The 22,610-nt window shown below is 34.1% G+C and overlaps 1 protein-coding gene across 1 annotated transcript in view; it reads left to right on the plus strand.

Annotated features, from left to right (window-relative positions):
- Nucleotides 1-22,610, plus strand: part of MALRD1 (MAM and LDL receptor class A domain containing 1) — a 596,783-nt gene that overhangs the window by 238,688 nt on the left and 335,485 nt on the right. Inside the window, exons 23-25 of the mRNA XM_067730697.1 lie at nt 4,204-4,360; nt 7,817-7,927; nt 11,642-11,855. Of these exons, the coding sequence (XP_067586798.1) occupies nt 4,204-4,360; nt 7,817-7,927; nt 11,642-11,855 (482 nt within the window). The remainder of the gene's footprint in view (nt 1-4,203; nt 4,361-7,816; nt 7,928-11,641; nt 11,856-22,610) is intronic.

Genomic DNA, 22,610 nt, shown 5'->3' on the forward strand with positions numbered 1-22,610 from the left:
GCAGGGATACACACCTGGAGGGGACTGGGGGCATCCTGAATGAAGAGTGCTGGAAAGACATGATTTAATTCACTTACACAGGACAGTCCTTCCAGGTCTTTGTTTACCTTTGGCCAATTTTCTCGTGTTTTTTCACACCTGAATGTTTCCAGGACCGTCCCCAACATGCGTGCTCAACTTTTTGCTAAGCTTGATCCCACCACAGAGGCCTGTGGGTGCACGTGCACACATATTATGGGGTGGTGCCCCCCTCCCTTTTTGACCCGCAAGAAGCCTTCCTGCACATGCGCAGAGGGAAGTCTTCCTTAACCTCAGGAATGGGCACCTTATCTCTTTACCTCAGCAGAGCTCAGCTTCTGCCACTAGCTTTGTCCTTGGAGTTCCTGGGTGAGAACAGAGCTTCAATTTTACTGCACAGTTTGTATTTTCTGTTTCTCATGAAAGTAATCAAGTTCATGACAACTTTCAGTAGCTCATATCCCATCAGGTATGTTATAACAGCCTACATCATCATAATCGATCACAGGCTATATCTCAACCCAAAGGATAAGCCTGGAGAATATGTCCCTTATACTGTACAAGTATTAAAGGTCAATTGACCTAACTCAAGAATATTTTTATTTGTCCATGCAAGGGTATTTTTTCTTATTAATTTAATTAGGGTGAATACTCAGGAGATTCTCAAATAAGGGGGAAAAATGTCAATTTTTAAATTGCTTAATTTGTGTAATATTAAGACTTTAGAAACTGATTATCCTATGAGGCTTAGGCAACGTTCTTTAAAATAGCTTGGACTATAAATCAGATCTCTTTTAATAAGTGACTTTTTAATGACTTATACGTCATCGCCTGGGATCTTTATTTTCGCAACACCTGAGTGTAAAGCACTGCTTTCTTTAAACCTTTACTACTGTGTGGTTTATGATGTGTTTTGTTAGGAAAGGTATATTTCTATAAAACATCCTCCTTCCAGCCCTGTTTGAGAAATGACAATTTGAAGGCTGGTAGAGAGATGCTGATACTTTACGAGTGACAGCACTGTTAGGTGTGATCATTACTGCTGTATTCATCCCAGGAGGGCAGTTGATTTCCTTTGCAGGTACGTGCTCAGATAATCTCATCTCAGACATAGGCCAGTGTTCGTATAATTCTTCATTTTTCCTTTAGGAATCATGCATACATCATGTGTCCCCAATTAATGCATAAAAGACTGGCGACCGAATGATTTACTTTTACACTAGTACGGTGTTTGTGGGGCAGTGTAAAAACACAAATGTAGTTTTGTTATTTGCATTTTTCAAATTGATCTCCTGGCATGTCTCCCTTTTTTCGTTTTCCTTGCAGTTGAAATATATATATTTCAAGGATATATAATTATAAAGAATTGTTTCAATAATTTATTTTAAATTTATTATTGGGACTGAATTTTCTCAAGTTATACTGTATTGAGGAAATTAAACATTAACAGTTTTCATCGTGTAGTTTCTGGGAAATTAGTACAGGGACCTCCAGTTGAAGAACCATTGAGTAGATGCTTTTATCATTACTAGAATTGTGACTTTTAGTCACTTAATTCTTCCATGGTCTCTAACATTGTTCTGTCTTTTTATGTTTTTTTCTCCCCCAGCCTGGAATATATTATTATCAACTTTTCCTGTGTAATTTTATCTGACTCTACAGTTCTGTCACTCCATTGGTCTATTTATTGCCACATGTGCTGTACTGATTTTAAACTACCTTGTGTGTTTTGTTTATCAAGTACTTTTGGAGAGTCTACTGTGAACCAGGCACTGTGTAGGAAAGAAAATAGCCATGGCCCCCAAACAAAGATAAAAACATATTAGCATTTGGGGACGTTTCATTCTGTTCTTCCTTGTATGTATGTAGTTATATGATATGTATGTATAAAGACATACACACACTACAAACACACAGGCATTGCTGAACGTCTGGCATAGTGCATGACATATAGTAGATAGTAAGCGTAACATTCGTTAAATGGGATGCAAATGTTTTCTCCCATTCACTGGTTGGCCTTGATCATCATATTGGTATCTCTGATAAACTGAAATCCTTAATTTGAATACAGTCCTATTTTTTGTATTTCCCCTTATGGATAGTAATCCTTATATATTATTAAAAATTCTCAGTCTCATATCTGAAGATATCGTTATGTATCTTAGGCAAGCTTTGTTGTCTTACCTTTCACATTTCAGGTACATTCTACCTGCAGTTTATTATTTTTGAATGCTGTGAAATAGGGGTCAAGGTTTGTTTTTTCCCCACAAGGCTACCTAATTTATTCAGTCCACATTGAAAAGATTGTCCTTTCCTTCACAGCTCTGAAGAGCTAAGCTTTTCATAAATCAGATGTATAAATATATGTAGAATTTTCAGGACTCTTTTATCCATTTCTCTGGCCCATTTTTCCATCTTTACTTCAATACCACCCTGTCTTGATTATTCTACCATTATAATGAATCAGTATCTGATAGAGTAAATTGTCTAACTTTGTTCTCCTTTGTGATGAAATTGGCTATTCTTAGTCCTTTGGATTTCCATATTAAGCTTAGAATCAGTTTGTCAATTTTGGGGAAAATATATCTACTAAAATTATGCTGGATCACAGTGAATCTGTGAACCAATGAAGAATTCATGTATTCATCTTTGTTCTCAGCATCTGTGGGGTCCTGGGATATTAAACACACACAAGGAACAAAGCTGGAACTTTTTATTCATTGACACACAATTCAGACAAATTAATATAATAATCCTAGCTCTTCAAAGCAGTCTTAATTCATACCCTGTGTAGTTCACAGGGCACTGAATTCTTTATTAGCAGCAACTAATGACATAAACATAACCACAAATCACAACTACCATTTATTAAATATGTAAGATGGGCCAGTACTGGGATAGAAAGTCCACTTATTTTATTTCTCCTAGTAGTAACATGGAGCTATCCTGTTTTATAAATGAAGAAACCGATAGGTTCAGAGAGGTTGAATAACCTGCCTAATGTTGCCCGTCTAGTAAGTGCTGAGGTCAGAGGCCAGCCCTGCCATGTCTTTTGCCCACAGCACATTCCCAGTGCCTTGGACAAGTAACACTGGAAAGACTGACTCAGTAAATACATGGTGACTGAATGAATACCTCTCTCTTTCTCTCCATCTATTTTCTATTAATGATTCATGTCTTTCCTCAAAAAAAAAAAAGATAAAACTTTCAAAATGGTTTTAATAAGTAGCAAGTTTAAACTCCATGGTACCAGTATCACATGTGGTGAAAAAGTGGTGTGAAATATAATTAATCAAAGAAATTAAAGAGTGCCAGAAAGTCCGAATTTTGAGGAATCACTTCCTTATTTAATATTTCAAAAATAGCATGTCTTTAATGTTTTATTATCTCTTTTTTGAATTGGTAATTAAAGTGGGGGCATAAACTCTATCCCTTATGGCAAGATTACATTGATATTTAAGTGTTTCCATCATTATTTTCCCTCTCTGGTTTGGAACTAGGGGGAAAAAAAGACACACTTTAAAAATTATCTACCCACTTAAGCCAGATGATGGAGAGACTTGAGTCCTGATAACAGTGTTTGTGCCCCTGGATCCAACTGTGCCTGAAGCTGGTGTATCCCCTGTACTTTTCAGTTGTGTGAACTAATAAATACCCTTCTTTACTTAAAACAACATTAAAAGGTTATCTACCTGCTTATTAAAATATGTTTAAGTAAAACTTACCTAAATTAATAGATAAAATAAATTTGAACCTGAAAGCCTTTTAGACCAGTGAATAGAACTCCAAGACAGTTTCCTTTCTCTTTTTCATACTTTAATTATTTATATTTTTGTTCTTTTTATGCCTCTTCTAAATGTATTCAGTGCTTCAATGTCTCATTTTGCCCACATAAAAAAACTCTACAAAACTGATCAGAGTATCAGCAGTATTATTATAAAACAATCAACCAAGTTATTACATATTAGACCTAATGATTTCAACCTTTACCATAATTTTTGTACATTGTACCAATGGACACATGGATTCAAAATCAAAATAGTAGAATTATTTATGCATCACCATTGTTCTAAAAACATTGTTATACTTTTAGGAGAAATTTTAGAACAATAAAATATGGTTAATGACAAACTGTATTTTATGATTTTCTTTTTTTACCTGATAAATGCATCATTCCTTCCCCAGAAATACTGCAGATGGCTGGTACCTGTATGCTGATAGCTCAAATGGAAAGTTTGGTGACATGGCTGACATTCTCACTCCTGTTATTTCACGCACGGGACCAAAATGTACCCTGGTATTCTGGACTCATATGAATGGTGCCACAGTTGGTTCTCTCCAGGTACTGCTTAGGCAATTGCATTTTCTGAATTTCTTCTACAAAAATTTATATTGTATAATTCAGTGTTATTAAAATATGTAGTCTGCTAATAAATGAAAATGGACAGTTATCAACACTTCACTGGTTTGAAAACAGTATGATTGAAAAAAAACTTTAGTAGAATTGGACCTGAATGGCTAATAGGATTTCTTTAAACTATTCTATTTATGATTATGGTCTTTATTCTGAGGTTGCAGCTTCTGTGTAATACTGTTTTACCCTTGAAATATGTCATATAGGTTTCAGTATCAATATTCTGAGAATAACACAATCAAGTGAATATATACATTTTGGTGATATTCGGATGTGCCTTCTTGCTGTCTTTGATATAGTGGTGCTACATTCTCCAATATTCTCTTTCAAATTGTTTTTTTGTAAAAAAAGAAATTAAATTGTTTCATACTCACAAAAGGTTGCAAGAATCTCACAGACAACTGCATTCTACCTTTCACTCAGAGATTCTGGTTTTTTGCCCATTGTCCCAATAACATCTTTTATAGGAAAAATTGAGTTGAATACAGAATTACTTATCACACTCCATTGTTATTTCTTTCTAGTGTCTTTATTTTTTATAAATTTATTTATTTTTATTTTATTTTTGGCTGCGTTGGGTCTTCGTTGTTGCATGCGGGCTTTCTCTAGTTGTGGCAAGCAGGGGGGCTACTCTTCGTTATGGTGCACAGGCTTCTCATTGCAGTGGCTTCTTGTTGTGGGGCATAGGCTCTAGGCACGCAGGCTTCAGTCGTGTGGCACGTGGGCTCAGTAGCTGTGGCTCGCAGGCTCTAGAGCTCAGGCTCAGTAGTTGTGGCACATGGGCTTAGTTGCTCCGTGGCATGTGGGATCTTCCCGGACCAGGGATGGAACCCGTGTCCCCTGCATTGGCAGGTGGATTCTCAACCACCACACCACCAGGGAAGTCCCTAGTGTCTTTAAAACTGAAGTAATTCCTTCATTTCCCTTAAACTTTATGATCTTGATATTTTTAAAGGTTATAATCCAGTCATTTTGTGAAACGTCCTTCAAATTGGATTTGTTCAATGTTAAGCATGTTTTTCCCTGTAATATCACCAATATTGTATTATTTTTATTGTATCCCATTGGTTAGTACATGATGTCTATTGGTCTCAGTACTTTTGTTCCCTTTGTTATCAATAAATATTTTGTGATGAGATATTTTGAGAGTATGTAAAATCCTGATCTCAACTCAATTATACCCACTAATTTTTGCTTCCTTTAGTATTTTTTGCCACATTAATTTTACTATGATGATTGCCTATTTGTGTCTAACTCCATTATTCTGTCTACATTTGTAGGTTGGTTTTCTCTTGTTAGAAAAATTCTCCATTTATTGATTTATATCAGTGTGGACTCATGGATTCCTATTTTATCCAATTTGTTGTCAACACTATTACTATTTATTGGTTCTTACATTGTCCCAGATTCAGTTATAGGAGACCCTTTAAACTGACTTCTATGTCTCTTTGACAAGTCCAATCATTCTTTGATCATTTCCTTTCTTTCTGGCCAAGAAGATGTTCCAGACTCATCTTTTTGTTACCCTGTTCCATCCTTGGAGGTAACTATTTTTCCAGGGGGTCCTGGTTTCTTTTAGATGACCAAGTTATACGGACAAAACAGAAAGAGGTTCTGCAATTTTAATGCAGATCCCCTAGATCCTGTCTTCCCCTATTAGACATGCCTTATATAATAGATAAGGTTTGTAAGTATATGTATAGACACATCATTTACACAGAGAAGCCAACTCAATTTTGAAGCATCTCCGTTTATACTCTGTTTCATAGCTTATGTGACATTTTCCAAGAAGCCATGTCTGAAAAATAAATCCCCAGATTTCAGAATTGTTTACATGAGCAGTTTTAGACCAGGGATATCTCGCTAAAAGCAGCCATAGATAAGGTCTCTCCCCCTGTCAAATAGCATTAATTTGTTTTCCAAAAAGTCTATGTTTAGTATATTTGCAAAGAGATTACACTTGGGCTGCCTGCTTTATTTTTCCCCAATAAATAGAAGTAGACTGCAGATCAGCTGCTTAACCACTTCTTTCCTAGTAGCTTGATGTAATTTTAATATTAGGTATTTTTTTTTATTTTTTAACTGTCTTATTCTACGATTTTCCTGGCCATATTAAATATTATTTTCCTCCCCAAATTAGATAAACATATTTTAAAAATGCTGTTACTTTTTTTTAATTGGAAACATGTTAAATGTATAAAGTAATTTTGGAAGAATAGTTTTATTTATTATAGGTGAGACTTCTCACCAAAAACAGTTTAAGAGTAAACTTGTTTGTGTATATGTATGTGTGCATGTTTAATAATCTGAAAGCATCCAAGTAGTCTTGTGGATTGATGTGACCATTTACCATTTGTGTCTCATTGAGTTTTTAAAAATGCTTTTAGACAAAACAATCAATACAGCTAACTACAGGGTTTGCATCAGAAAAATGAGAATTACTTACCAGGTATATTTTGTGGTTGAGATTAATTATCTGAAATAGGCTTTCATTTTTTCAGAATAAGATTTTGTGTTAGTAGATGAAAAATTATAAAACAGCCTTAAAATTTTATAAGTAGTTAATTATAAAATAATTAAAATGGTAATACATATGATCCTTATTTTGTGCACAGCTGAGTAAAATAACATTAAATGTTGCATTATTATGTTGCATGAACACAGTTAAATACATCATCTAAGTACATCATCTAATACATCTAATACGTCATCTATTAAATACATCCTCTAAGTCAGTTATTTTAAAATGTGGAACTCTACTGCTCTTCCCTATTTAATTACTTTCTTCATGGCTCATTTTGTGTCATTCTAAAAGAAGAGCCATGATAATTTGTTTGCTGAGATGATTCTCAATTTCCCTTTAGAATGAGGGTCCATTTGTTGGGTGGGGAGCTCTTACTGGCTTAGATGAGTAGGTGCCCACTCATATCACCCGTATGTGCTGTTGGAATTGAATGGACTCCCATTGTAACATCACCATCCCCACTGAACCTAATGTCATTCTCAAAACTGTGTTTAGTAAACAATTCTGTGCTTTTCATGTGACTACATGAATATTATTTAATATTGAGACTTCCAATTGTTCTTGCTGTCAGATTTTTAAAAATTAAGGTAGTTAAAAGTTCTTAATCAAATGGTGCCAGGTAACTTCAGACTTGACTGACAGATATTCATGCACAACTTTATTACACAAAGCTCATGAGGTACCCTGGGGACACAGTGCTGTTCTAGAAAACAAAGACATCTAATGAAAAATGTCTGAGCTTTTCTCTCAGGGATTCATGTTGATATTAAAATGAAAAAAAATTACTGGGAGAATTCTATATGTTTAGAATTTGTCAAGGTAACATATTTCAACACTTCTTACTTGATTTATCTCTGCAGGTACTCAGCAAGATAGACAATGTTACTTCTAAACTGTGGGCTCAAAGCGGACAGCAAGGTGCACAGTGGAAAAAAATAGAGGTGTTTTTAGGCGTTCATTCGCATATACAGGTTTGTAATCCAAGTATTTAGGTGATGATTGAGTTTTGTTGATTCTTTAATTTTAATTTATTTCCTCTACCCCTTGTCTTCTTGTCTCTCTTTCCCTTTCTGATGTACTGTATGAACGCTCACCACTCCATACAGCATTTTCCATAAGGAATTTGCGGTTCTGAAATGCCCTAATTTTTTTCCCCAAAGAGGCAACCATTTTTCTAGGAACATCTCATTTTAGTGACAACCATCTCCTGCCTCCACAATCAGGCTCCTACATGTTAAGAACACCTCCCACTATTTTGCAAATATATTCTCAGAGACTGCAGAGTAATTACATTAGTTTATTTCAAACCCAATTAAAGAGACCTTTGAAAGCATACTATATTGTTGAACCTTATTAGAGGAAATAGATTTACTTGACTGAAAAATATTTTCAGAGGCACAAAATTGGGTGATGCTGTATTTGTCTTCATGTAGATTACAATAATATTAGGAGGATAAGACCCAAAAATAAAGGGAAAGAACAAGTAATACATAGAATAAAAGGTTTAAACTGAAAGTAATTATATGCCAGGATATTTAGTGTGAATTTTATTTTTTTATGGATTATCAGGAAAACAGGAGCTCCATGGGTGTGTGTGTGTTTTGCTTTTGGAGTTTTTGCTTGTTTTGTTTTGTTTTGTTTTTGACAGAAGGGTTGTTTATTGGAAGGTAAAACTTAGCTATTAAGATTTAAGATTAGATAAGGGAGAGTGGGAATCCAGAGCCATTTATGTCAGAGAACATTTTTTCTTACTCATAACTGCACAGGGCTTAATTCCTTGAATTTAGAGCCACTTATCTATAGATACAAGCTATAATATCTTTGCTAATTATACAGAGGACTGGAAGTGCAATATGTGGCGAGAGTAACCAAATCAGCTGTGAATATTCAGTAACTGTATCTACAATCACATGCCATATTTGATAGACCAGCCCCTTTCAACTCCACTGGAAGCACAGGCTAGATACAGCTGTTTAAAGGCATTGATACAACATTATCCCCAATTTCTTAGAATGTTAGCTATAATAAATCCCATATATTTTTGACCTCTTGCTGGGACCCAGTTTTCTTATGGGTCATTTGTAGATAATTTAGGAAATGGATAAGAAGTAAGTTCAACCTGAAGAAGAAAAGACTAGACAGCAGTTTAGTGGCCTTGCACAGTATGAAATTTATCATTAAGAGGATTCCACCTGTTTAACCTCCAAGACCTTTTAACTGAGGCAGGAAGAATCATCAGCAAGAACATGCAGAAGGCTGTGCTGCTGCCGGGCATCGGCTTCCACTTCAGGCAGTGAATTCTTAACTAGTCTGCGCAAGTAGAATATTTGCGTGGTAAAATCATGTTCAGAGCAACATTAAGGGCTTCCCTGGTGGGGCAGTGGTTGACAGTCTGCCTGCCGATGCAGGGGACATGGGTTCGTGCCCCGGTCCGGAAGGATCCCACATGCCACGGAGCGGCTAGGCCCGTGAGCCATGGCCGCTGAGCCTGCGCGTCCGGAGCCTGTGCTCCGCAACGGGAGAGGCCACAACAGTGAGAGGCCCGTGTACCGCAAAAAACAAAACAAAACAAAACAAAAACAAACAAACAAAAAAAAACATTAAGAGGGATTTAAGCAGAGGAATCAATTATTGATTTAGTCTTTCTGAAATTTCATTTTTCACATTGAAATTTGAAGAGAAATACGCCCATGTTGTTTGAATCTTAAAATGAAATATTAATGGTTTCTGAATATTTGATGTTTAATGTGATTCATTCCTTCAGTAAAAACATATCAAGAACCTACTATGTGCAAGCACCTTACTATGCACTGGAGAAATAGTAGTGAGACACACATACTATCCATGCTTCTTCCATTTTTACAGTATCAGTCCCTTTAGCCTCAGAAACATGAGCACCTTTAACCCTTGAGTAAAAGCATACAGCATTGGGTAGTTTTCACAGTTATATTTGGGAACCCCCAATTTAAGCATAGCATTTAATTATAATAATTTTTATAACTAGAGCAATCACATACCTGGCACTTACTAAGTGCTAAGTTCTATTCTATGAACAAAAAATTTACTCCTGTAACTGTATGAGGTACCTACCTTTATTACCTGCATTTTATAGATTAGGCACAGAAATACCTAGAACTTGGATAACTTGCCCTACTTATATAACTACAATGGCAGTGATACGCTTTAAACACAGGCAGGTCATCTACAAGTCCATAATACAAATGCTATGCTCTATTGCTTCCTAAATTTTACAAAATGATTGACCCAGCTTTTATTTTACCAGAAAAAAATATATCATAATTGCTTTCGAAAAAAAGTTTAATCACATTCAGTATTAAAGTCTGTGGAATCTTAACCAACATCATGTGGCATTGGATTATCTGATTTCTTAATCACGGAGCATTGTCTCACAGATTTAAATTAAATGTTCAGATATATCCAGATAATACAGTACCTTTTTCAATTTGTGTATCCATGTTTTTGTTGGGCTCAATTTTCTTATAAAAGAGTTGTAGTCATTATTCTTTCTAGTTTCACCTCGTCTTAATCACATCCAAGCTCTTAATCTATCTTACAAATTTATTTTTCTTTTCTAGCACATCTTCTCTGAAGAAAACAAATGTATGCCTTTTATGTAAATTTGATACATGAATTTATATAAAAATTGTACATTTATTTGCTTTTTTATAATAATGTGAAAGGCATGATTTTCAGTTATTCTATTCTCTCATCTTAAAAGGAAAACAACTAGGTTTTCATACAATAGTATAAAAGCATAACACATCTTAAGGAAAAACTACTTCTTTCAAGAAAAGTAATTGATTAGATTTGGTAAAAAGATGTTTGGGAGTTTGATGACGATAACTATTTTGTATAAAAATCATGGAAGTAAATAGGTATTTCTTGTTAATGCATCTCTAATTGTCCTAAATTTACTTTAAAATATATGAATATTTCTTATGCTAACACACAAATATATATTTAACTTGCAGACAAATTCAATAGAAGCTGTCTGAATTAGTTTCACTTTGAAAACTTTAGTGAGTCCTGTGACTAAGTTTCATCAGTTCTATCAAAGTCTGTAGAAGTGGGATCTCACCGTCCAGCAGTGGCGCACAGGAGGATTTCATTCATCACATACATTAATCAAAGGCACATCACAATCATTTCAAGTCCAAAGATGCGGCCAATTAAAAAAATTCATAGTTTTGAGGTTCGACATATTTTCGATTTCAAATAGTTGAGCTGAACAGATCAGAGGAATGGCAAGAAGTGGATGAAATAAAATAAAAGATATGCTTGCATCTTCTGTCTCTTGGTGCATTCCGTCACCTGGTTGACCTGCTTCCACGTGTGATGAGGCTGTCAGAAATGAGCAGGTTTTGTTTTGGGTCTGCGAGTTGCAGAGGCTGCAGTGGTAGGTGACTCCTGCCAGTTTCTTAGGCCCTGTATCCTAAAAATCTAGACAAGAGAGAATGGTGTTGCCACTCCCACATCCTTACCTGGTGAGTGTGGTAGAGATCTTCGATATCCCTCAAACTTCCTGGGTCAGTTTCATCGTAGGGATTACGGGGTCATTTTTATCAGATTCAAGCCCTTATGTTCTGTACTGTATTTACTGTTTGCCCCAAGTTTTGGGTTCCTGATGGACGAGTCAACTGATATTGGCTTTATTTTTTTTAAAGGTTGTCTTCAGGGCAAAACGTGGTATCAGTTACATAGGAGATGTAGCAGTGGATGATATTTCCTTTCAAGATTGTGCCCCCCTACTTAGCACAGACAGAACGTGTACGGCTCAAGAATTCACATGCGCTAACAAGCACTGCATCACCAGGGACAAGCTGTGTGATTTTGTGAACGATTGTGCTGATAATTCAGATGAGACTCCTTTCATCTGTGGTGAGTGGAAGTGTTCTGTCTCCTTACTTTTGCCTTTGTCTCCCACAACCTTCCTCTGTGCAATGGGTTCATCGATGAAAAATACAGAGTATATATAACTCAGCAGCCAAGGCAGGTAAGGTGATTTAACCATTTAAATACATTCCTTTCTCCCTCTCAGTACTTAATTTAGAACCGAAAGTCATTTAAAACTAATCAATGGCTTTCTGTTTGTATGTGAAGAATTGGAGATTAACTGGAAAACAGGTGTCTTCAAAGACAAACGGTATGCAAACAAGTATTTTCCATATGAAATAAATTTTTGGAAAGAAGGCAAGCAAAACGTCCATAAACGGCAATTCATGCCTTTGTGCTTTGACGGATTTCAGGGAGTTGTCATTCCCTTGGGTCGATTATGAGCTGGGATAAGTGGCTAAAAAAACAAAAAATCAATATCCAGGTAATGTATAAAATAGGCAACGTGATCTCCTAAGGGAAACACATATCAGCTGTGTAATATTGTTACAAGAGATCAACTCATAATAAATGACACCTATTAAAATATCCTTAGCTAAATGGGCCATATGTGCTCATTCAGGGAAGTCTGTAAAATCATGGAACACAGTGCACGGTTGCCTCATTTCACTGCAAATGAAGTGAATGCAAATTGTCAGAATTAAGGTTGACAAATTATTCCACTATTACCAATAATAATTTCTGAGCTAGCGTACTACAGTTTGATCTCTTTTTTGCCTCTTGAAACCAAATCTGGAATCACAAGAACAACGTCAGTATATTAAGAGCTCACATTTACATAGAACTTTTAACTTTCAAAGCCCTTCTATCTACTGATCTCCACTTGATCTTCACAGAAACCCGACGAGTAAGTGGGACAGATATTATTAGTGCATTCCATGGATAAAGCTGCTGAACAAGAGTGGCTAAGATTTGGTCAAATTTCATAAAACTGGTACTGACAGAGTTGATCCTAGTTTCCAGGTACTTTGATTTATGATTCACTGCTTTGCCCAAGCCACCATACCACTTCTGTGTACAACTGAATCTTAGGAAAACCAAAAAAGTTGTGGATGTAGAAATCCTGTGTATATCCAATAACTATTTGTTTCTTCAAGTGTGGATTATATCTTATAATATCAATTATTACTATTATATGAACCAAGCAAAACTGTTTGGCTAATCTTGTATTCTGTATTAATTTTTACCTTTATCTTATGAATATTTTTGCTGCGTTTTTTGTTATTTTCTGCATCAAATGCTTTTACATTTTCTTCATTGCCATTTTCATTTGAGTCACAAATCTATTAGCTAATCAGTCGAACAGAACAGATACTATGCTTTTGAATTTTATTTGTCATGTTGCCAACTTATCTCTTTCCCAAGATATGATTTAATGCAATGTTTTCAGTGTTTAAAGTATTTTATTTCTGGCTAAATTTTCCTTGAACTCTTTGTACTTAGATAATAACTTTGCAAATATTTCTAGGAATCCTCTATCTGTGTTTGGGAGGGTATACTGATATACTAAGAGGGTCAGAGAAATGTACTGAAATTTATTGTCTTGGTGGTTCTTTTGTATGGAAAATAAAGACAAAAGTAATTACAAGCCCTTGGAGGGAAAGTTTTATCAGAAGGTGCTTTCTGGTGAACTGATTGCCAAATCACTGTAACATTTGAATGGGGCTGTGATATCAGTAATACTGGAGCAAGAGAGATGAATTAGTTCCAGATATTATATAAGAAGAAGAAAATTTTTTCAGCTCCTTAGAACAAATAAACAACCAAAAAGTTGGAACAAACCTTAAAAGTAACCCACATTTTGATATTGGTTCTTATTACATGAATATAATTTCTTTTTATATAACACTGCTTATTTTATTATGTATTTAAAAATTCAATTGTATTCCTACGTTAATGGTTTTAAATGTTTTAATTATAGAGTGGCTAGAACCTGCTATATGAAATATGAGTGCTGTTATTTTTCCTGCATATACTATAAACTTTGATTCTTAATTAGACCCAGAAGAATAGGAAGAAAAACTTAAAAAAAAAAATCACCATAGCAACTGATCTCAGAAGTTTGGCTGACAACCAACCAAGAATTTAGGCTTAGGTTTCATGATCTTTGGAACTTGTGTGAGGTTATTTTAGTTTGTTTTGGGTTTTTTTTTTTTTTTTTTTTTTTTTTTGGTGAGAAGTCTAAGTAAAGGCTGAACATGTATCACAACTCTAAAAAAACGTCTAAAATATCATTTGGTATAAATACACCACCTAGGAATAGAAGAAAGAATGAAACTGCTGAGCTCTTTGTAAAGGCATAGACTATCTCTGACAAAGGAAAAGAAAATAATCCTTTATAAAACAAAAGTACCTGTGGCTTTAATTTTCTGTAGACCAATATAGGCTCATAAAGCAAGATTTGGAAGAAAGATTAACTGGTTTCTTTTTTTGCTTTATAATATAAATATATCTAAAATATAGGACATAGTCAAAAAGAAAGTGATTGGTGTATCTGAGAAATCTGAAATTTTAGTTGAACATATTTTGCCATTGGTACAGAGGCTCCTTTGGCAAACAATCATATTTTTGTTTCTCTGTACTTTCCAATTAGCATATTTATTGGTGATACACAAGAGTATCTCAGGCATGCTCAAAATAATTTAATTCTGCACTGTGATTAGTAAGGATGCAGGATATTTGACCAGAATAATTAGTAAGTAATCGGAACCTAATGGGCACATGTAATACTGTATTTCCCAACTGCAGACATCTATTTCAAGTACACACAGAATATATGTTACTAAGCACTAAGCAAACTTCAGTAATTTTAAATGGATTAAAGTGAAATGGATTACATCTTTTGAATTAGGCTGGAAATCAGTTGTAAGACAAAAGCTAGAAAATTCCCTGTTAGTTAGAAGACACATTTGATAACCCATCTCCCCACCAAAAAAATTACAGTAAAATTAGAAAATGTTTTAAATAAATAATAATAATAATAGTGCATTAAAAAACCTGTGGTATTTAGTTAAGAAAATGCTTAGTGAAAAATTTATATGCTTAAATCCTTACCAAAGAAAGTAATTAGCTAATAATACAGATTAATAGAATAGAACACAAATGTCAGAGAGAGAGGATTTGGAAAGACTGATAACATTTTCAAGACGCTGTCAAGAATGATCAAGAGAAATCGAGAAGACAAAATATCGAATTAATTTAACATATATTTACTGAAAAGGTATATGTCAAGCAGTGTTTGAGACATCTAGTGTACATCCATAAATGAAACAGACAAAAATCATATTACCCATTCCCCTGTGTTAAACAGAAAATATTCTCTCTTCTTCTACACACACACACACACACACACACACATACACACACACACACAGAATATCCATGTGTGTGTGTATGTATATTACAGAGTTTGTCAGAAGTTGATAAGTGATACATTTTCTATGAGAAAATATAGAGTAAATTAAAGGAGATGAAAAATGGAGAGAGAGAAAATAGCAATGTTAGGGAGCTTGATGAGGATAGGCCTGATGAAAGATATTTAAACAATTTTTTTCATTTTACTTATTTATTCCCCCCCCCCCAGTTTTACTGAGATATGATTAACATACAGCCCTGTATAAGTTTAAGGTATACATCATTGTGACTTATTTATATTGTGAAATGATTACCACAGTAAGTTTAGTGGTAATCCATTGACATCCATTTTCTCATATAGGTACAAAAAAATAAAAAGAGGAAAAAAATGTTTCTTCCCTTGAAATGAGGACTCTTAGGATCTAATCTCTTTCAAATATACCATACAACAGTGCTAACTATAGTCATCGTGTTGTACATTACAGCTCTAGTACTTATTTATCTTGTAACTGGAAGTGTGTACCTTTGGACTCCCTTCATCTAATTCCCCCTCCTGGGCAGATTCTTGAAGGAGATCTGGGACTTAGCCAATACTTGTTGTTTTCTTTTCTTTTTTTTTTTTTTAAATTATAGCCATCTTAGTGTGTATGAAGTAGAATCTCATTGTGGTTTTGATTTGTCCTTCCCTAATGACTACAACGTTAATCATCTTTTCTTGTGCTTATTGGCCATTTGTGTATGTTCTTTGGAGAACTGTCAAAGTACTTTGTGCTTTTCTTTACAGAATTGTGTGTTTTTTATTGTAGAGTTGTAAGAGTTATTTATATATTCTGGATATTAAGCCCTTATCATATGTATGATTTGCAAATATCTTCTCTCATTCTGGAGGCTGCCTTTTAAATTTTTCAATAGAATTTATTTTTTAAAGGAGTTGTAGGTTCACAGCAAAACTTAATCCCCATACATGCACAGCCGCGCCCCCCCCAGACTATCATGTCCCCCACCAGAGTGGTGATTTGTTACACGGGAGATGTCATTATCACCACAGTCCATAGTTTACGTTAGGGTTCCCTCTTGGTGAAAGAGCACGTGATTAACAATAAATCAAACTCTTATACTCAGTTACTTATAGTAACCTTGCTAAAGTCATTACAAATATTTTTAAACACATTTTTTCCTATTGGATGAATGTTTCTAAAAATATCATTTTTTAATGTTATATCAATGTGCAATTTAACACTGCTGAAAAGTTATCTAAACTCAGTTACTCAAATCTTGGTCTAGAGACAAACAGCATTTTTGTCGGAAGTCAGGCCCCACCCCAGACTTAATCGTAAACTGCATTTTAACAAGTATATGTGCACTAAAATTTGAGAGGCACTCATCTAAACAATACAAACATTTGAAAAAGTTTTCTGGTGAGAAGGAAGAGCTATTATTTTATTCTTTGTTTCCTTATTGACATATACAAATATATCAGGATTTTAATAGGGGCAATAATTAGCTTTTTAAATATTAAAAATGATTCTGTGTATATTTTCTTAATGAATTTAATTGAACCATTTATAGTTAAGTCAAGATTTAATGCCTACGTATGTATTTAATTGCCTGATATAATTTATTGGCGATTTTAAGAAGTTTTAAAGAATGAACGTTCATGCATTTATTCAGCAAATATTTACTGAGCATCTACTATGTGCGAGGGTTCTAGTTACTAAGAATAATGCTGTGAACAGTACAGACAAATTTCCTGCTCTCATGGAGCTTGCTTTATGTTTGGTGGTAGTGGAAGGGGACACAGACAAAACAGAGTAAGTAAAATAACAGCATATTTCATAATGACAAGTGCTCTGGCAAAAAGTAAAATAGGGAAAAGTGAGAAAGAAGATGCTTGGAGTGGTGGTTATAGTTTTAAATAGGGCCATCGGAAAAGTTCTCACTGAGAAATTGACATTTAAGTAAAGATAGAAGGGGATATGGGGATATATGCATACATATAGCTGATTCACTTTGTTATACAGCAGAAACTAACACAACATTGTAAAGCAATTATACTCCAATAAAGATGTTAAAAAACAAACAAACAAAAAAGATGGAACAAATAATGGATTTGAGCCAAGTGATATTTGATGTATTTGAATGAATTTTTTAAAAATTCAAAAACATTTAAAAAGTCAGCAATAGTTAAAACACGGTCCTTTCTATATTATCACCACATCACTAACAATTTCCTTTGATTTCTATGAAAGTATAACTGTAATTCCCCTAAATAGTTATCCTTCAGGACATATTTGAGTTGACTCATTTACATCATGACTACCCTTTCTCATTTGTTATAGCAGAATTCTCTCTGTTTCAAGTAAACTGATGAATTTTGGGGGGCGAAGGGGCTATTGTTTGATGCTATGATATATATGTGACTTTTTACTCACAGCAAGGTTATATTATAGCTGTTACTTCTACACCATATCCAGTGCTCCATCTAAAATTTTTTAGCATATCAGAATTTGTGCTCAGTTGTGGTAAAAAATGAATTTAAAGGTGTAGAGTGCCTCTGTGGGACTTTACTGGCACCAGTGTACACCATCCTGGCCTAGCCTTGCATACTGGACATTTATTTATTTGGTTAAACATTGGGCATCTCTAATATAAGTGGCCCTGGAGCAAAAACAAAGAAAAATAAGATATTACCTGAAGAATTGTGGAGCTTCTTGTCTAGCTAGAGAAATAGGTACATAAACATTCACCTTGCGAATGGGAGTTAGAATAAGTACAAAGCACTTTTGGATGGGTGAGGGAAAAGTAATTTAGTTAGGGTATTTAAATACTAATCCCAACATGGATTTTTACATCACCTTGAAAACAGCTAGTGTATTTTCAGAGACTTTATTAATCATGCACTATGAATAGCTTTTGTTTTCTTTGGGAGATTATGTTCAAAAGTAGGTCAGGTATCATAAGGTTAATAAACCAGGCTTCCTGTGAAGGATCTGCTGTCCTAAGCTTCAGGAATTCATTATTTGCAGGCTGTAGCCTAGTGACTGAGGTTTAGAAAGCTTTCACTGTCTTTCCAAGATTATCAACACTGATCCCTTTCTCATGAACTCAGTGTTGTAAAGTGACACGCATTAGGGTAATATTTTCAGAATTATGAAATCAGGTAGTCATCACTGAAGAAAAAATTATGACAATTTTTGAAAACCTGGTATTATAAATAGGATTTTTCCAAATTACCCAGAAACTTTTTTTTACATGGAATTAAGTATACTCCTTATAGAACAATTGTTCTGTGAAACAGTTTGGAAAGTATTGTTTACAGAATTTATTATTACTTCATAGAATAAGGCAATACAAAGGAAATCACTGTATCACAATTTCCTGATGATGTCACCGAATAATAATTGGCACATGACATTAATTTTTTGAATTTTGAAATAATTGTGGGTTCATAGGAAGTTACAAAGATAGTACAGAGAAATTCTGTGTACCCTTCATGTAGCTTCCCTCAGTGGTTACATTTTATAGTATAGTATAATATCAAAACCAGGAAACAATATGGTTCAATGTATGTGTATAGTTCTATGGCATTTTATTATATGTGAAAACTCATGTAATCATCACACTACAATCAAATATCCTGTATCCACCAAAATCTCCCCTGAGCTATTCCTTTATAATTACATTTATTCTCACCATCCCTAACCTTGGGAAACCACTATTTTGTTCTCCATCCCTATAGTTCGTAATATTGAGAAAGTTATATAAATATGTAAATGCAGTTTGTGACCTTTTGAGACTGTCTTTTTTTCATTCAGCATAATCTCCTTGAGAGCCATCCAAGTTGATGTGTGTGTAAATCATTTGTTCCTTTTTATTGCTGACTCATGTTCCATGGCATGGATGTAACAGACCATAGTACTATTTTCCAGAGCGGTTATGCCATTTTACGTTACCACCAACAATGTGTGAGAGATCCAGTTTGTCCACATCCTTGTGAGCATTTGGTATTGTAGCTATTTTATCTTTATTATTGCTCTTCTTATAGGTATAGGTTAATATCTCGTCAGGGTCTTAATTTGCGTTTTCCCTGATAGTTAGTGGTGTTGAACATCTTATCATGTGTTTCTTTGTTATCTGTATATCCTCTTTGATGAAATGTTTCTTCATGTCTTCTGCCCATTTTCTAATCAGAAGTTTTCAAACTGTTGAGTTTTGAGAGTTCTTCATATATTATAGATATAAGTCCTTCGGCAGATGTGTGAGTGACAAATGTTCTCTCATAGGATTTAGATTATCTTAACATTCTCTTTACAGGGAAAGAGTAATTTTGATGAAGTCCAGTTTATTGATCATTCCTTTTAGGGATCATGCTTTTGATATCACGGTCAAAAACACTTCACTGAGGTCTAGGTCCCAGATTTTCTTCTATTTTTCCTTCTAAAAGTTGCATAGTATTATATTTAAGTGTATGCTCCATTTTGTTAATTTTTGTTTAAGTTGTGAGGTTTGGGTCATTTTTTTTTTTTTTTTTTTTGGTCAATAGTTATCCAGTTGCTTCACCACTGTTAACAAAGCTGTCCTCCCTTCATTTAACTGCATCTGCATCTTTGTCAAATGTTAGTTTTGTGCTTGTGTGAAGCTGTTCCATTGATCCAAGTGTCTGTTCCTTCATCGGTACCACACAGTCTTGAAAATTAAAGCTTTATAATAAATCTTAAAATTAGGTAGAGAGAGTCCTTCTAGTTTATTTTTCTTTTTCAACTATATAGCCTTAGTTATTCAGGTTCCTTTGGCTTTGCTTTCACTTTAAAAAAATATCATCGCTATATCTACCAAAAAAGTGATGTAACTTTGACAAGAATTTTATTAAATACATATATCAGTTTGGGAGAAATAACATCTTTAATAGGATGTCTTCCAATCCATGAGCAGTTTGTCTCTCCATTGTTTAGACTTTGATTTCTTTTCACCTGTGTTTTGTAGTTTTTGGCTTACAAGTCCTGTACATATTTTATAAGATTTACACCTAAGTATTTCATTTTTTAAGGGATTATAAATGATATTATATTTTAAATTTTGGTTTCTACATATTCAATGATGATATATAAAAACACAATTAATTATATATGTAGATCATGTGTTCTGCAACCTTGCTGAGTCATGTATTCTCAAATTTTTATAATACATCCCTTAGGTTTTCTATGTTGACAGCCATGTCATCTGAAAATTGGGACAGTTTTATGTCTTCCTTTCTGATCTGTGTGCCTTAAAGTTTTGGTAGAAATCTCCAATGAGACTATCGGAGCCTGGATATTTCTTTTTCAGGAATTTTAAAACTATGAGTTCCATTTCCTTAAAAGTTATAAAGCTGCTCAAATCATTTTGTGTTTGTTCTTTGCAAGGAATAGGTCCATTTCATAGAAGTTGTCAATTTAGTGCATTAGAGTTATTAATAGTAATCTTATATCATCCTTTTAATATCCATAGGGTCTATGATATCCCGTTTCATTCCTGTCATAGGTAATCTGTGTTTTCTCTTTTCTTTGACATTCATTTGAGACTGAAAATACTAATTCATTAAGAAGAAAAATCTAGAAATAGATCTAGCTACTAACCTTTTTATAAATACAATATAAACAACTTGTCAAAATATGATATAAAGTTCAAGTTATTGAACCATAAAATCAAAGAATCATAGAGTTGGAGAGAAAAAAAGAAGTTACTCCATGCTCTTTGAAACAGGGATCTAACACTAAGACTTCTGTGAAGGATTCACTTTTGCTCAGTTACAATTGATCGTAAATTTTTTATCTATATCCTAGCACTTATCACAGTCTATTAATATATGAGAGAACGCCACTAAGACATGTTTATTGATGAATCACATCTACTGAATTGCTATTGATTGAATTGGTAACTGAGTCACCAACCAATCAAAGAATCATTTCTGTTACTTCTCTGATCTGGCAGACAATGGAGGTGGGAAAGGAAAAATAACCTGATTGCTGTTTGAACACTTTCATAGGAGAGAATACTCTGTCTCACATAAAAAGCCTTTTCAACTGTCAGGCACCCCTTGATATAATGATTTTCCTAATATTGAATCTACATTTCCATCTTTTTTCAGTATGAGTTTTTGATGATAATATTTCTTACTACTTGTAGTTCTTCATAATAATACAACTTTAAGATTTAGAAACAGGTACCATTGATTCTGCACGTTTTTTCACATTCCCCTTTCTCATGTTCATAGTTATGATGTCAATATATATATTCTTAGAATCCTTTAGTAGCATTTTATATGCACAGTTCAAGGCCTCTATTATCTAGTATCCCTCTCATTGGATGGTTTAAATTCTCAAAGTTTCCCATAAACATGGGAATTAAATATTCATCAAATACCACAGTACTCTAATTATGAGTAAATTATCACAATATTGTGTCATTTTTTGCATAAGATAACATTCACACATCTTAAGAATTTTAATACTTTAGTTTTTATTTCTTTAGTTAGCCTTGTGTTGATTATATCTATGAAGAATGAATAGGGAGTTGGTTAAATAAAGAATAGTAAAGAAGGTTCCAGATGATAGGAATTGCAAAGGGTGGTAGCAAAAATCCACTGCGCCACCAGGGAAGCCCCAGCCAATATTTTATAATAACTATAAATGGAGTATAACTTAAAAATTGTGAATCACTATATTTTACACCTATACACTCTTTTACAGAAACTATATATCAATTTAAAAAATAAGTAAAAATTTTATATGAAATGAATAAATGAATAGAATGATATCTTTTAAAAATTTGATGGTAGGATCTTAAAAGGCATTAGGTTGTGTTCTTTCAAAATTATGTCTGTTTTAAATGAAACATTTTTATACTTATAAAGATATTGATCGATGGAAAAATTATAGCATTTGGAAGGGAGAAACTGGTTTGATTGATGATACAGCTGTAGACGAAGGGATCATTTTCTTCCTGACGGCACACCTGTCTGGCACGGGCATTAATTGCTCCATGAAATGCCAGGAATTGGCATCTGCACAGAAGACTATTTGCTACTTGTCTCGCATGACACCTGTGGGAAATAGTAGAAAATGAAATTATAAGTTGCTCCCTCTTACCATAGTGATGTGTAATTCAAACCACTTAGGCCCTGCTTGCTGTGTTTTCCTCCACTGGTATTTTAGAATTAAACTTTCCAAGGAAATATATCTTCAAAACTATAGTAAATATCAAAAGCAAAAATATGGTTTACACTATAGAGATTCATATAGCAGTATTTGTATGATTTTTTTTTAACAAATCTGTTTTTCAGCAACACACATCATTTCCTATACAAATGGCCTTTCTAGATGCTGGTCTATATGGAAATCTGGTCCT

This window comes from Pseudorca crassidens, chromosome 1 (genome assembly GCF_039906515.1).
Source record: "Pseudorca crassidens isolate mPseCra1 chromosome 1, mPseCra1.hap1, whole genome shotgun sequence".
Classification (NCBI taxonomy): Eukaryota; Metazoa; Chordata; class Mammalia; order Artiodactyla; family Delphinidae; genus Pseudorca; species Pseudorca crassidens.